The 13654-nt window shown below is 33.0% G+C and overlaps 2 protein-coding genes and 1 pseudogene across 2 annotated transcripts; 2 read left to right on the top strand and 1 right to left on the bottom strand.

Moving 5' to 3' along the window:
- The first annotated feature begins 3575 nt into the window (after positions 1-3575).
- LOC107412514 (tyrosine-protein phosphatase DSP5) lies at positions 3576-6645 on the top strand. The gene is made up of 5 exons (XM_016020290.4): positions 3576-4010; positions 4405-4498; positions 5108-5165; positions 5283-5326; positions 5878-6645. Exons 1-5 carry the CDS (start codon positions 3676-3678, stop codon positions 6133-6135), a joined length of 789 nt encoding a protein of 262 aa, XP_015875776.2. The 5' UTR covers positions 3576-3675; the 3' UTR covers positions 6136-6645.
- Positions 6646-7755: 1110 nt separating this feature from the next.
- On the top strand, positions 7756-8487 carry LOC107412516 (protein METHYLENE BLUE SENSITIVITY 1). The gene has a single exon (XM_016020293.4). The coding sequence runs from the start codon at positions 7885-7887 to the stop codon at positions 8197-8199; it is 315 nt and encodes a 104-aa protein (XP_015875779.1). The 5' UTR covers positions 7756-7884; the 3' UTR covers positions 8200-8487.
- A 1630-nt stretch (positions 8488-10117) lies between these two features.
- On the bottom strand, positions 10118-13142 carry LOC107412477 (probable WRKY transcription factor 2; annotated as a pseudogene).
- Between the last annotated feature and the right edge of the window lie 512 nt (positions 13143-13654).

The following is a 13654-nucleotide window of genomic DNA, read 5'->3' on the forward strand; positions in this document are numbered from 1 at the left end:
TGGGATGTAACATGCATGTTTGACCAATTGTAGCTCACTTTTTTGTGTCGTGTGGTCTTATTGTTATTTCAAATAACATGGGCTTCTTGTGATGAATATATCATACTATAAGTTAAGGATTTTAAATTATTATTCACAAAAAAAAAAAAAAAAAGAGTTGGTTGCCATTAGTATTTTTTATTTTCATTATTATTACTATTATTTTATTTATTTTGTTAAAAGTTAGTTGCCACTTGTATACTTGTCTTAAGTGATGGTCAATTTTATTCCAACAAGTTATAAGAAATATTAACAATTAAAAATTCAATAAAAATATAGTGTCCTGGCTAGCTAGGATCATGACGTCACACAAAACAAATGGTGGAGGACGGTCCCAATTTCCTCCCAATTCATGGCTTTTGAATTGAAAGAATGAAAAAATTAATATTGTGAAGCATTTAAAAAATAATTAAAATTAAAAGGAAAAAAATTTCAACATCTTATTAGCATACAGATGTTATCCATTTTAGTATCATATAAGTTAATTTCAATCCGCTTGAGGTTTAGAAGAAGGAAGCTTCTTTTTAATCATTAAATATTCGACCCAATATATATTCTTCTGCAAAACTCATGTTCAATTTGTTAAATCATTTGATAGAATATATAATTCAAGCACAAATAATGTTGTTCCAAGTTAACCTCTATTACATTTATTATAATCAATCAATGATGTATTTTTCCGTGTATCTATAAGCTCTATAATCGGTCCCGTCAAATTGAGTGTACTTTTAATGTTTTTTGTTCTATTTGCTAAGAATAAAGTAGACCAAAACAATCTGTTAAAAAGACACAGATTTCTGTGTCTTGTTATATATATTGATATTTCAACATACTCCAAACAAAACTTAAAACTACAAAAAAAGGAAAATAAATAAATAAATAAATAAATTTCTTTTCAAGGGAAGCTTCCTCCGCCACTCATCCATAGCAGACCAAACATCAATGTGGAAATATTGACCTAGTCATCATGCTCTTATAACTAATTATGGTCCAAAGTTATCCAATCACTACCGACTTGGTCATAGCCATCACTAGGGATATACGGCAATAAAAAAATAGTGGGTCATGAGGTTAAAAGTTTCAACCACTCTCATCCAATGAAAAGAAAAATATATGTGCTGGTGGATATAATATATATTTTAAAAAAAAAAAAGTAAAAATAAAGATCCTCTTACAAATATACTAGTCTACTGTAGCAAAACGAATAAAGAATGGAGCCCAATGGAAAACTAATGTGGCAGTGATGCTTCCATAGAAGTTTATAAAATGTCATAAACAAGTCCAATGAATCTCAAAGAAGATGACAAATATTCCATTTTGTATGTGTTTAGTGCATTGAACCTCAAAGAAATGTATGCTGCTTATGGACTAAGTTTCATTGGACATGAAATAAAATAAGGATTCAAACACACCCAGTTGTGCAACAATTTTTTGTGTTTTTAAGATAGTAGTTGTTACCATTGCTCTCCTTAGAAGCTTCAATAGTTAACAAAATTCTCCAAACAAAAGGAAGGTGATACTCACTTCAAGTCTTCAACTAGCTAGCTAAATACAAAAAAAAATCCCTAAATATTCAACTCCGCGAACACTCAAGACCCAATAAAGCATGGCCTATAATGGAAAGAAGAAAGAAATAAGAAAGGGAAAAGAACAACAAACAGACAAACATCCCCAATCCCAGTCCTTGTCTAAAATCAACACCCAAAACCTAAGAAGGCAATCGTTTTTTTATTTTCTTTTTTCTTTTCTTTTTTTTTTTTTATCATGTTTAGTGAAATGCTAATAAGTCATGGTTTAAGTTAGTCATTGTGGGTGAGTAATTTAGATTTTTGTGTCCTTATGTAAAGCACAGATAATAATTAACTTTATTACACTGCAACATGTCAAAACACGTATGTCTCAAAAAAAAAAAAAAAAAAAAAAACTTATTGAGAACATATATATATATATATATATATTTCTAAAAATAAAAAAGTTGATTGGTGGTTTATTTAATCTAGTTGGTATACATTACCATCAAAAAATACATTGCCAAAACAAGGTGCACTAACTAATGGTCATTGTGGGTGAATAATTTAGATATTTGTGGCCTTTTGTAAAGCACATATGACTTCAACATCAATTAAACTACAATACATCAAAACTCGTATCACTTTAAAATACTTATTAAGAATATATATATATATATATATGGAAAAATTACGGTACGATTCATCTATTCGCATCAAAACCAACGTTTTTTAAAAAATACATTAACTGTATACAGTAAAGCCAATCCAATTTTTTAAACAGCATTGGTTTTTATACAGATTTAAAAACGATTTTTTTTTAAAAAGCATCAACTTTGATGCAGATTCGTTATACGAATGGATTACACTATAGCCTTTATATATATATATATATATATATAGTTTAGTTACAGAGAATATCAAATTTATTTCATAAAAAAAAAGTTTAAGGAGAATCGATTTTGTATTAAATAGTTTAATTACAGAAAATATCGAATTTATTTTATAAAAGGAGAGTTTAAGGAGAACCAATTTTGTTTTAAAACGAACACTCTAATACATAACATATTTATAGAATAAATCTGTTCACTCTATAGCAAAATTGACGTTTTCAAAATAATATTAAACATTAAATTTTCATTTTATAAAATGAATTTGTTGAATTTTATAACAAAATTGTATATATATATATATATAAAAAAAAAAAGAGTGATTGGTAGTTTATTTAATCTAGCATGTATACATTACCATAAAAAATAACATTGCCAAAACAAGGTAAACAATTTCTAAAACAGAAATTGCTAGTCTGTTATTCACCCCCAAAAAAACAAAAAAAAAAGAAAGAAAAAGATATAACTTTCTTTTTTATATGTGGTGGTTTGCTGTATACAACAAAGCTGACAACCCAGCTAAAAAATCTATCTAAATCACTGCAAATTTTGCCAAAAATCAGCTTGCCTAAAATTTTTGTTTCTCTTTACAAGTTTCCATGGAAAAATAAAATGTTGGGAGCATTAAATTTATTTGTAATGGGTTCTATTTTAAAAAATGTGGTTCCACACTTTCGAAAAGCCAAAACCCATCATTGTATTTTTTGTAAAAAAAAAATAATAATAATAAATAAAAGTTAAAAATAAATAAAGGATTTTGAAAATTTAATAAAAACGTGTTAGAAGAAAAAGGAAAGTCAAGAAGATTCTACTCCTTGGAATCGTGGAGGACAAAGTCCTCACGAATCCAAGACTCTTTCAACAATTCAAACAAATTTACACTCCTAATCCAAACCCACCAAATCCAAAACAGCCCTCAAACCCTATCACTTTCAACCTTTCTCTTTTATCTTTCTTTTCATTTTTCTAATCAAATTTTTTTTCTTTATTTTCACATTAAGTGGTAATTGAATTAATTTGAAAAAAAATAATAGTAAAAAATAGAAAAAACCAGCCACCTGGCCGACTTATATCTCTCTCTTAACGTGGGACCCAGGGCCATTCGTCAATAAATTGGAAACCCAAGATCTTTGACAGTGAATCATGACTCTGAATCCTAACCAACCAACCAACGGCGTCGTTTCCTTTTTCTCTCTTTTTCGAAAAACAATGAGCTCCGCTTGTTCTTCGTCCTGTTAATGCTCTTCTTCTTCTTCTTCTTGTTTTTTCAAACACCAGCATTACTTATTCCCCACACACACACAAAAACCGATTTGATATTCTTACAAACTCGAAGCCACACACACAGAGAGAGAGAGAGAGAGAGAGAGAGAACAGAAAAAACAAAAAGCTTTTTTTTTTTTATTTTGTTTTTAGAAGAAGGAATGGGGTTGATATTGGAAGAGGAAGAAAACGACGAAGTTTTGATGCCTCCGACGAATTTCTCGATGGTCGAAGAAGGCATTTTCAGATCGGGTTTCCCTCAACCCGCCAATTTTTCCTTCCTTCAAACCCTTAATCTGCGATCCATCATGTGAGTCATTCTTTACCACCGCCCAAACAGAATTGTATAGTTTATGCTGTGTTATTTCATTGTTTTCTCTGAAATAAATGCTAAAGAAGGAGCCAACAACCAAAAAAAAAGGGTAAAAAAAGAAAAAAGTTTTAGGTTTTTCATCTTTTATTAATTTTTTTATTGAAGGAATTTGATTAATGTTGCAGCCGGTTCGGTCTGACAAATTTCAGAAAGCACGAAATTTTTTTTTTTTTTTTTTTATTAAAAGATGGTTCAATTTTTTTCTTATTAATTTCATTGAATTTTTCTTCCCAACCAAACAGAATGTGATTTCTTGGTGTTGTTTATGTGTTTACTATGAATTCAACCGTGTATTGGGAATCGATATTAAATTATGGGATTTTGATTGCAGATATTTGTGTTTCGAGCCCTATCCGGAGGAGAATTTGGAGTTTCTTCGTTCTAATAATATCAAGCTCTTTCAATTTGGAATCGAGGGGAAGACCGTATGTTCTTTTGGTCTCTGTCTGTCTCTGTCTGTCTCTGTCTCTGTCTCTCTCTCTCTCTCTGCTTTTCTTTATCCCCAATCTCTTTTATTCCGAGGCTAACGAATAAAATTTCCCATTTCTATTTGTTAATGGTTAGTAAGAGATGCATGTACGTCTGTCTGCATGTATGTTTTTTCTGTAAATATCTTGACTGTCAGAATCTTAGATATCGCTTTAGATGATAAAATTCTTATTTTGGGGGGAAAAAAATAAATTAGTCAATAAAAGAGGGGATTAATGAAGATCCTCAACTCAACCCCATTATTTTGTATGGTAGTCTAATTGTGAAAATCAGGATTCAGGCTTCTGCATTAACCATAACGATGCCTTTTTGTTTTTATGAAATCAAAAAATGGATAAGCGATTATTGTATGAAAGTAAATGGTACTAAGCTATAGTTTGGAAGTCTGTGGTTTAAACTATCAAATTACTGACACGGTCGAATAAAATGATTGTTTGTTATATACTTGTGGCAATTTATATGTTTATCAAAGTTGTAGGAAATTTTTTGGTTTTATTACATTTCTCTCTTTTGTTGACACTATTTCTTGTCTATTTGCATTGCAGGAGTCTCCTATATCTATCCCCGAGGAGACTATCATGGACGCTTTGAGAGTCTTAATTGGTAAAGCAAAAACATGCTAATTTCATTTCATTTGTTTGCTATAATATGGTATTATATTGTCTGTTTAATTTGGGTATTTCTGTTATTATTTATCTGGCATTTTCTTTGTGTTTTCAGATGTGAGAAATCATCCAGTCTTGATCCATTGCAAGCGTGGAAAGGTAAAGTTCCTAGTTTCGGCTCATAAGCTCTAAAACATATTCTGAACTGTGATAGTTTAATATGATACTGCGTGTATCCTCTTTTTGATGAAGTATAATTTTTTTTTTTTTTTTAATTGCAATTCAATTCTTTTCTCTACGGTTGTAGACATAAATCCTTCAGGCAAAGCCAAAGAAAATTATATTGATTTTTTGAAACATTAAGTCTGCAATGTAATCCCCAGAAGTAACAGCTAGAATTATGTTATATAGCAGCCTTTCCTCTGTTTTTCCTTTACGTTCTTCTATTTTCTTTTCCTCTTTTTTTCCTAGTCAATTAAGGGATTGATAATCTATTTTCCTTGGTCTGGCATGTCCTCTTAACTTACTCAGTTCGGCTATAGTAATCTAAGAACATGTAACACCTTTATTAACTAGTAACTTAGGCTTTTGGATAGTGATTTGTAAGTATCCTATATATTTTTGGCTCAATTTTTCAGTATCTTTGACAATTTAGAGTGGAATTGAAGCGGTTCTCACATTTTTTGTCCGTTTGTTTTCCTTTTCTGCAGCATCGCACTGGTTGTCTTGTTGGTTGCCTGAGAAAATTGCAGAATTGGTGTCTGGCTTCTGCGTTTGAGGAGTACCAGCGATTTGCCGGCTTGAAATCGAGGGTAACAGATTTGAGATTTATAGAGAAATTTGACGTGGCATGCTTGAGGCAGTGCCTTTACAGCATTATTTACCAGTATCAAGGTTATGGTTCCAAAAAGAGGAGGCTGCTGTACAGCGAAGAAAACTTGCAGAAGCCCCAAATAACATCAGTTTAGCTAAGATTGGATGATTCTTTTTTCTGTTTACACCTCTTGAAGTTTGCGTATAGTTCATGGCAATTGCCTTCGTTGCTTCCATCTTTTCGTTCATTACCTTGTACACGGGTTCTGTTAAAACAACCACCGTACTCTTTTTCTTCCCACCAAAAAGGCATTCTTTTTCAGCCAAATTCTGATTGCATACATACAAACGAGCAAATTGGTACTGGCCAATTTCCTCTAGAGTTGTAATGATGATTATACTCTTCTTTTTAAGGTTTTTCCATTAGTAAAGAATAGTGTTGTCTTGAAATGGTTGGATAATCTCCACTTTGTTAATCAATAGTAAGAGAACATGTCTATTAGGCATGGAAGTTTGCAGTTAACAGAGACAAAGGTATGTGATTGCTTATATAATATGGTAATCCATTTTCAGTCCCAAGCTCAGTTCATACTTTGGCTTCAACATTGTAAAATTGTTTGTTACCATTATTAACCATTATGTATATAATTCCTTTGTTTCTACAATTTTTTTTTTTTTTTTTTGTGCTATATATATATGTATATATATATATATATTTTTTTTTTTTTTTTCTTTTTGGAGAACTTAGAATAAAGGTAGTTAAACCCATGATCAAATAAGGTATAATATTTCCTATTGTAAAGATTGAAAATTTGAGATATATAGTGGCCACTGGTCCCTTTAGTTTAGTTGAAAATTTGTCCAAATTTAAATGTATGTGTTATTAATATATTTTTCTTTGATAAACAATATGATGTTTTTAAAATTATTAATTAAATTTTACTTCTTATTGTTTCAAAAAAAAAAAAAATTGTTCCAAATAATGTTATGGAATGATGATCAAACAAATAATAATATAAAATGGTAATTGGCATAAAAATTATAGAAAGATGATTGAGATTTAATAAGAACATAAATAAATTTATTGAGATTAGGGAGTACAAGTGTACAACGTAATCTAAAAAAAAAAAAACCTCTGGATGGATTAATCTCAACTTCCTCTACGTCAATTGCTATGCAATATAATCTATTTTATTTTGTTTTTACTAAGCTTAGAATTACCACTTCTTAAATTAAACCAATCAATAAAATACAATGAGAAAAAGATCCAGTTAGCTGAATTGATAAAGGCCATATTTTTTTTATTTTTTTCTGTTATATGTAGCAAATGGATCATGCTGTTAATTACAAAAAAAATAATAATAATAATAATAAAATACAATGAAAACATACTGTAAAAAATAAATAAATAGTGAGATTGTTTGGAAGACTATTATTAATCAATAATTTTAAGTACAAATTAATAAAAGTGAGAGACTGTCGTCGTTTTCTTCTTTATTGAACTTCTTAAATTCCGATTTTATCCTTTCCAATTCACTGATGGAGTGTAAAAATAGTAAACTATCACATGCAACCAGTTTCACAAATCCAAGTTGTAACTCTAAAGAATCGCAACTGTCCAATCTCTATACATCCAACTCAGCAAAAGTCTATTACCCAAGAAACCAATCAAACACCAACAGATTGGCGGTGCTCAAATGAGCATGTCCACATCAGACCAAGAACCCACAAAAAAAAAAGTTTAGATAAGCCTATATATACACACACACACAATAATAAGACCTCACAACCAACCTTCGATAAAAACAGAAAATTAGGGTTTTCAGTTCCGAGTCTCCACAGGGGGGTGGTGGGGTTGGATTTATCGTCGATTCTGAGCCGTTAGATCAGATTGAGAGATTACGATGACAGGCAAGGCGAAGCCGAAGAAGCACACGGCGAAGGAGATTGCCTCGAAGGTCGACGCGGCGACCACGAACCGAGGAGGTGGAAAAGCCGGTCTTGCCGACCGATCGGGTCACGAGAAGGGTGGACACGCGAAGTATGAGTGCCCGCACTGCAAGGTCACCGCGCCGGACTTGAAATCAATGCAGATTCACCACGATGCTCGCCATCCCAAGATCCCTTTTGAGGAAGAAAAGCTCGTCAACCTCCATTCCACCCATGTGGCTGAATCTTCTAAGCCCCGCCCTGGTGTTCGTGGAAGCTTCAAGAAGTGATTTTTTTTTCTTCTTGTTCTTTTTTTTTTTTTTTTGGGTTCTTGATCTCTAGGCCCATATGGTTTTGGGCTTTTTTTTTTTTTTTTTTTGTTTATTTTGGGGTATTGGGGTTATGTATTGTTGTTCTATGATAAATGGGTAAAGGGGGTTTTGGATGGAATCTAATCTAATCTGCCCTCTGCCCCCTTTTGGAATTTACGGGATGTATATTAGTGATAATGTTCTATTATGATATGATTGTGATGGTGATGATGATGATATTAGAGCTGCTTATCTTCTGATTCTGGAGTTTTGTGTGTTTGGTTTTTTTTTTTTTTTTTTTTGGGTCATTGGTTTTTATTTCGATGGTGGCATCTGTATGATTCTAGCTTTGTAATCTTTTTACCATTTGTCAAAGTTGATTTGGGGACATCCTTATTAAATTTGGATGTCCTAATTAATTTCCTGTCTGGGTTTATGGTCATGTTGGTTTTTGGTATGGAATCGTTTATCTAAAACCTCGTCTGAGTTAGATTTGTATAGTTTGTGTTGATGTTTTGATCTGTTTGCTTTTGAATTCTGGTAGTTAGGGTGGAAGTATTCCTCTGAAACGCTGTTTTCACTTTTTTTTCGCTTTGCATACTGAAGAGCATTGGTATTTTAATGAGAACTCTTTCTTTTTCTTTTAAGTATGGTTTGCTTTATGATATAATGGATAATGGTGTCTGAATTATTTCCAAGTTCTTGATTTCAGCTATACTAATTTAGGAAACGAACCTGGATGCTTAATGCTTATATTGATTTAACACTTTTTATTTCTTCACTTGCAAGATTATTCATTAAATGCTTTGTATATATGTTGTCTATTTTATGGTCAAGTGTAAATGGTGTTTATAAGTATTAGGCTTTTGATTCTTGAGTTAGATGTAAATTGGGTTATCTTTGCGGTGGTGTTTGAATCGCATGTTACATAGTCCTTTTACATTCATTTTGTATTTTGGTTTTCTCAACTGTTTGTTATGACTTCTTGTGGAGGGGAAAAATAATTTCTCTGTGTACCTTGAACCTATGATGTAGAAAAATATAACAAAGATGAGGATGAAAGTTTTTTTGTCATGTTAGAGATTGCATGGTCTGTTAATTCTAAAATTGCTTAAGCCCCAAGTGATCAAATATGGGAGCGTTCTCAATGTTCTCGAAGCACATGTGCAGAGGGAGAGAGCAACATTCTTCTGGGAATTGAAAACCTGTTTTGGGAAATGACAATCTTTAGTATCAAAGTCATAGGATAAATTGTAAGAAAACAAAACTATAAGGTAAGTATTTGCAAAAATTGAAAGTTCAACAGTAACTATGCAAAAGTTTTAAATTATGGCACTCTTAAAATTATTTTAAGCTAAAAATAGTTCATTTCATTTTTTAATTGAATAATATTTTATCATAAAATTTGTTGAACCTTTTTTTTGGTTTTTGGTGGTCAAATTGTTGATGCATCTTTGATAAATTAAAATAAAAATGTAAATAGAAACTTACAGTAACTACACTTTCTAATTTATTCACTAAAAAAAAAACAAACAAACAAAAAAAAAAACACTTTCTAATTTAATATTACCATTTGACAATTTTTATAGTATGAAATTAGCTTCTCATTAACGCTACAAGAATATTTGAAACTGGAGACTAAATTGACTACTTTGGCACAATTTTAACAATTGACTACGTTACTTTACCTGGCATAAAATGATCAAAGCTAAATCTGAGATTCGCCATTCTTACAAACATGGTGAAGATTTATTGCTTTTCAAAGATTCTAATGAGTAATTCTTTTTATATAAACAATCAGGTATTCGAGAGTCATTATGATTCCTTACCCACCAAGTAACAGAACGTGCGATGTAAGAGAGGTAAAGGGTGGGAGAAAATGAAACGAAATGTAAGAGTACGATAGAACTATATATTTGTATTGATAAAATTGAAAACTATAATGAATTAACTAGATACACAACTGTATGCAGTTTAATTTGTTTTACATTTTCATAATATGTTTCTATGTAAATAACAAAGAAAAAAAATTACCACAACAACTAAATTGTAGGGAATTGAAAACTCAGTCACTATAGTTGATTACTGCTAGCAAAACATAAGAACTAAGAAGGAAAATTTCCCATAACCCGATTGTATAATGAAGAAGATGACAGTGATGATGCATTTGTGGCCAGGGCATCGTAAATGTTGTCATCCTTTTGTGTTCCTGTTTAGGCCGGAGGAACTTCATATCACTCTCCTGCAGTTGCTGCCCTGAGAGTCCAGGCTGAACAGGAGCAAATTGTTTACCACTGTTGAAATCAAAATTAACCATAGAGAGACTTCCGGAAGATGGAAGATTCAATGGTAATGACATTGGGAAGTCGGGCATGACAGGTGCAATAGAACCAGCTTGCTGAGTTGTAGGTTCTATTGCGATTAGGTTTTAGTCCGAAAGAATCATAAGACATGACACCTTGTGATGGAGGAAATTTCATCTGGTAGATGGAGGGAGATCCAAACTTCATGTCATTTGCAAAACTCCCAGGAAATGTAGGCCTTAGGTACTCGTTACTAAATTCAGGCTTCCTATCAAACTGCCGGGCAAGATCTTGTACTTGTGTCTCAGGCTTGGGAATATGGGCATTTCTTGGTAATGTCAGGGATGACTGAGCATTGGCAGCAGCTGGAGGTACATTACCACTGCTCGAGTTTATGCGGTTACTGTTTCTGGCTGCAGGCACTTCATGGTTGTGCTTACCTTCATATGTAGTAATTACACATTTCCGATTGTGTGAGGCCATTTCTACATGCTTCCTAACTGAACATCCAGCACTTGTGCATTTATAATAGCTCCTTTTGATAAGACAATAAAAAAAATGTTCGCTGCAAATGTCTTGTATTTGAAAGCACAAGCAATATATATGAAATGCCTCTATTAATAATCAAAAGGGATCACTAAGAAATGCTAACAGGGCTGGATGGGTGGTGATTTTGTGTGTTGAGAAAGCTGCATAGATGGGGCTTCTCATTAAAGTAGGGTGAATGCAATTATGTTTATGATTCAGCAGGGTTTTAGAGTATTTCCAACCATCTCGCTGACAAATACAAGAGTCAAACCAGACAGGGAGAAAGAGGGAGAGACAGAACATTATCAATACATACCTTGGGTTTGGATTTCCCTTTACAACTTTTTGCCCATATTTTCGCCAGCGATATCCGTCATCGAGTATGTCCACTTCACTTTCGTTTTGGACAACTACTCTTGGTTCACGTACGGCCCTGGATGCCAAATTTGTTTCAATCAAGCGGCACTCTTTCTTTCTGAAAAGGAAAACCAATCCAGAACATAAATAAGCATGATACACCACAAAGTATGGCTCAAGCAGTCACTATAAAACGGAATAATACCTTCTTTTTTACTCAGATTCTTCATAATCTGTATCTTCTCCAAGTAAGATGCTTCCCTGGTTGGCCCCATCTTCTTCATCATCATGACTAGCAAGTGTAGATGAAAGCTCTGGAGTTTCGGCTGATTCAAATACACCCACAGATTTTGCTTGGGCAGTTGATAATGGATCAGAAAGGTCCGTTATAACAGATGTTGAGGATGTCCTCTCCAGACCATCGGTCCTTCCATCAGAACCATGTTTAATTTCAGTTGTAGATTGAATATTTGTCCAAACTGATGCACCTTCATTTTTGACACATGCTTTTGACAATTTCTCATTCAAACGACGTTGTAACTTGTAAGAATTCTCAGCCGAAAGGGAAAACAAATACTAAAACGAAACATATAACGAGCAACTATCGTGTGAAATTAAAACCTCATTTTTTTACAAGTGTGAAAACACATTTCTAGTCCACAAGCATATTTCAAAGTGAACTTTGATTACAGACCAATTCCTGCAACACATGCGGTATTATTTGGTAAAAATCCAATCCATTTGCTACATTAGAAAGGTCACGTTACCATATAGGGTAGTTAGTAGATCTTGGCAAACAAGAATTTGCATGGCAAGGTGGGATGTAACATTTGACCAATTGTATTTGTAGCTCACTTTTTTGTGTCATGTGATCTTATTGTTATTTCAAATAGTAAGGGCTGCTTGTGACGAATATATCATACTATAAGAAATATTAACAATTAAAAATTCAATACAAATATAGTGTCCTGGCTAGCTAGGATCATCACTATATGACGTCCCACAACACAAATGGGTGAGGACGGTCTCAATTTCCTCCCAATTCATGGCTTTTAAATTGAAAAAAATGAAAAAAATTAATGTTGTGATGCATTTTAAAAAATAATTAAAATTAAAAGGAAAAATTTTTCAACATTTTAGTAGCATATAGATGTTATCCATTTTAGTAGCATAACTTAATTTCAATCCGCTTGAGGCTGAGAAGAAGGAAGCTTCATTTTAATCATTAAATATTTGAACCACTATATATATATTCTCCTGCAAAACTCATGTTTAAGTCCTGCCCTTAGAACTAATTATGGTCCAACGTTATCCAACCACTACAGACTTGGTCATAGCCGTCACTGGAGATATACGACCTCACAACCAATCTCCGATAAAAACGGAAAATTCGGGTTTTCAGTTCCGAGTCTACACGGGGGGAGGGGGTGTTGGATTTATTGTCGATTCTGAGCCGTTAGATCAGTTTGAGAGATTACGATGACAGACTCGGCGAACCCGAAGAAGCACACGGCGACCACGAACAGAGGAGGTGGAAAAGCCGGTCTGGCCGACCTGTCGGGTTCCGAGAAGGGTGGACACGCGAGGTATGAGTGCCCGCACTGCAAGGTCACCGCGCCGGACTTGAAATCAATGCAGACTCACCACGATGCTCGCCATCCCAAGATCCCTTTTGAGGAAGACAAGCTCGTCAACCTCCATGCCAACCATGTGGCTGACTCTTCTAAGCCCCATACTGATGGTCGTGGAAGCTTGAAGAAGTATTTTTCGTCGAAGCTTGAAGAAATATTTTTTTCTTCTTGTTTTTTTTTTTGGGTTCTTGATTGCAAGGCCCATATGGTGTTTTTTTTTTTTTTTTTGGGGGGGATATTGGGGTTATGTATTGTATTGTTGTTCTATGATAAATGGATACAGGGGTTTTTGATGGAATCTCATGTTACATGGTCCTTTTACATTCATTTTGTATTTTGGTTGAAAAAACTGTTTTCTTATGATTTCTCGTGAAGTGGAAAAATAATTTCTTTTATGTACCGTATATTAAAAGATGAGGATGAAAGTGTTTTTGTCATATGGAGCATTGTCAATGTTCTCGAGAGGGAGACAGTAACGTTCTTCTGGGAATTGAAAACCTATTTAGGGAAATAACAATCTTTAGTATCAAAGTCATAGGATAAATTGTAAGAAAACAAAACTATATGGTAAATATTTGCAAAAATTAAAAATACAATTCTAACTATGCAAAAGTT

This window comes from Ziziphus jujuba, chromosome 10, assembly GCF_031755915.1.
Source record: "Ziziphus jujuba cultivar Dongzao chromosome 10, ASM3175591v1".
In the NCBI taxonomy this organism is placed as follows: Eukaryota; Viridiplantae; Streptophyta; class Magnoliopsida; order Rosales; family Rhamnaceae; genus Ziziphus; species Ziziphus jujuba.

Coding starts and splice junctions, on each gene's coding strand:
- LOC107412514 (XM_016020290.4), top strand. CDS start 3,676: ATGCTCTTCTTCTTCTTCTTCTTGTTTTTTCAAACACCAGCATTACTT. Junction 4,499..5,107: donor TTGGAATCGAGGGGAAGACC/GTATGTTCTTTT, acceptor TTTGCATTGCAG/GAGTCTCCTATATCTATCCC. Junction 5,166..5,282: donor CGCTTTGAGAGTCTTAATTG/GTAAAGCAAAAA, acceptor TTGTGTTTTCAG/ATGTGAGAAATCATCCAGTC.
- LOC107412516 (XM_016020293.4), top strand. CDS start 7,885: ATGACAGGCAAGGCGAAGCCGAAGAAGCACACGGCGAAGGAGATTGCC.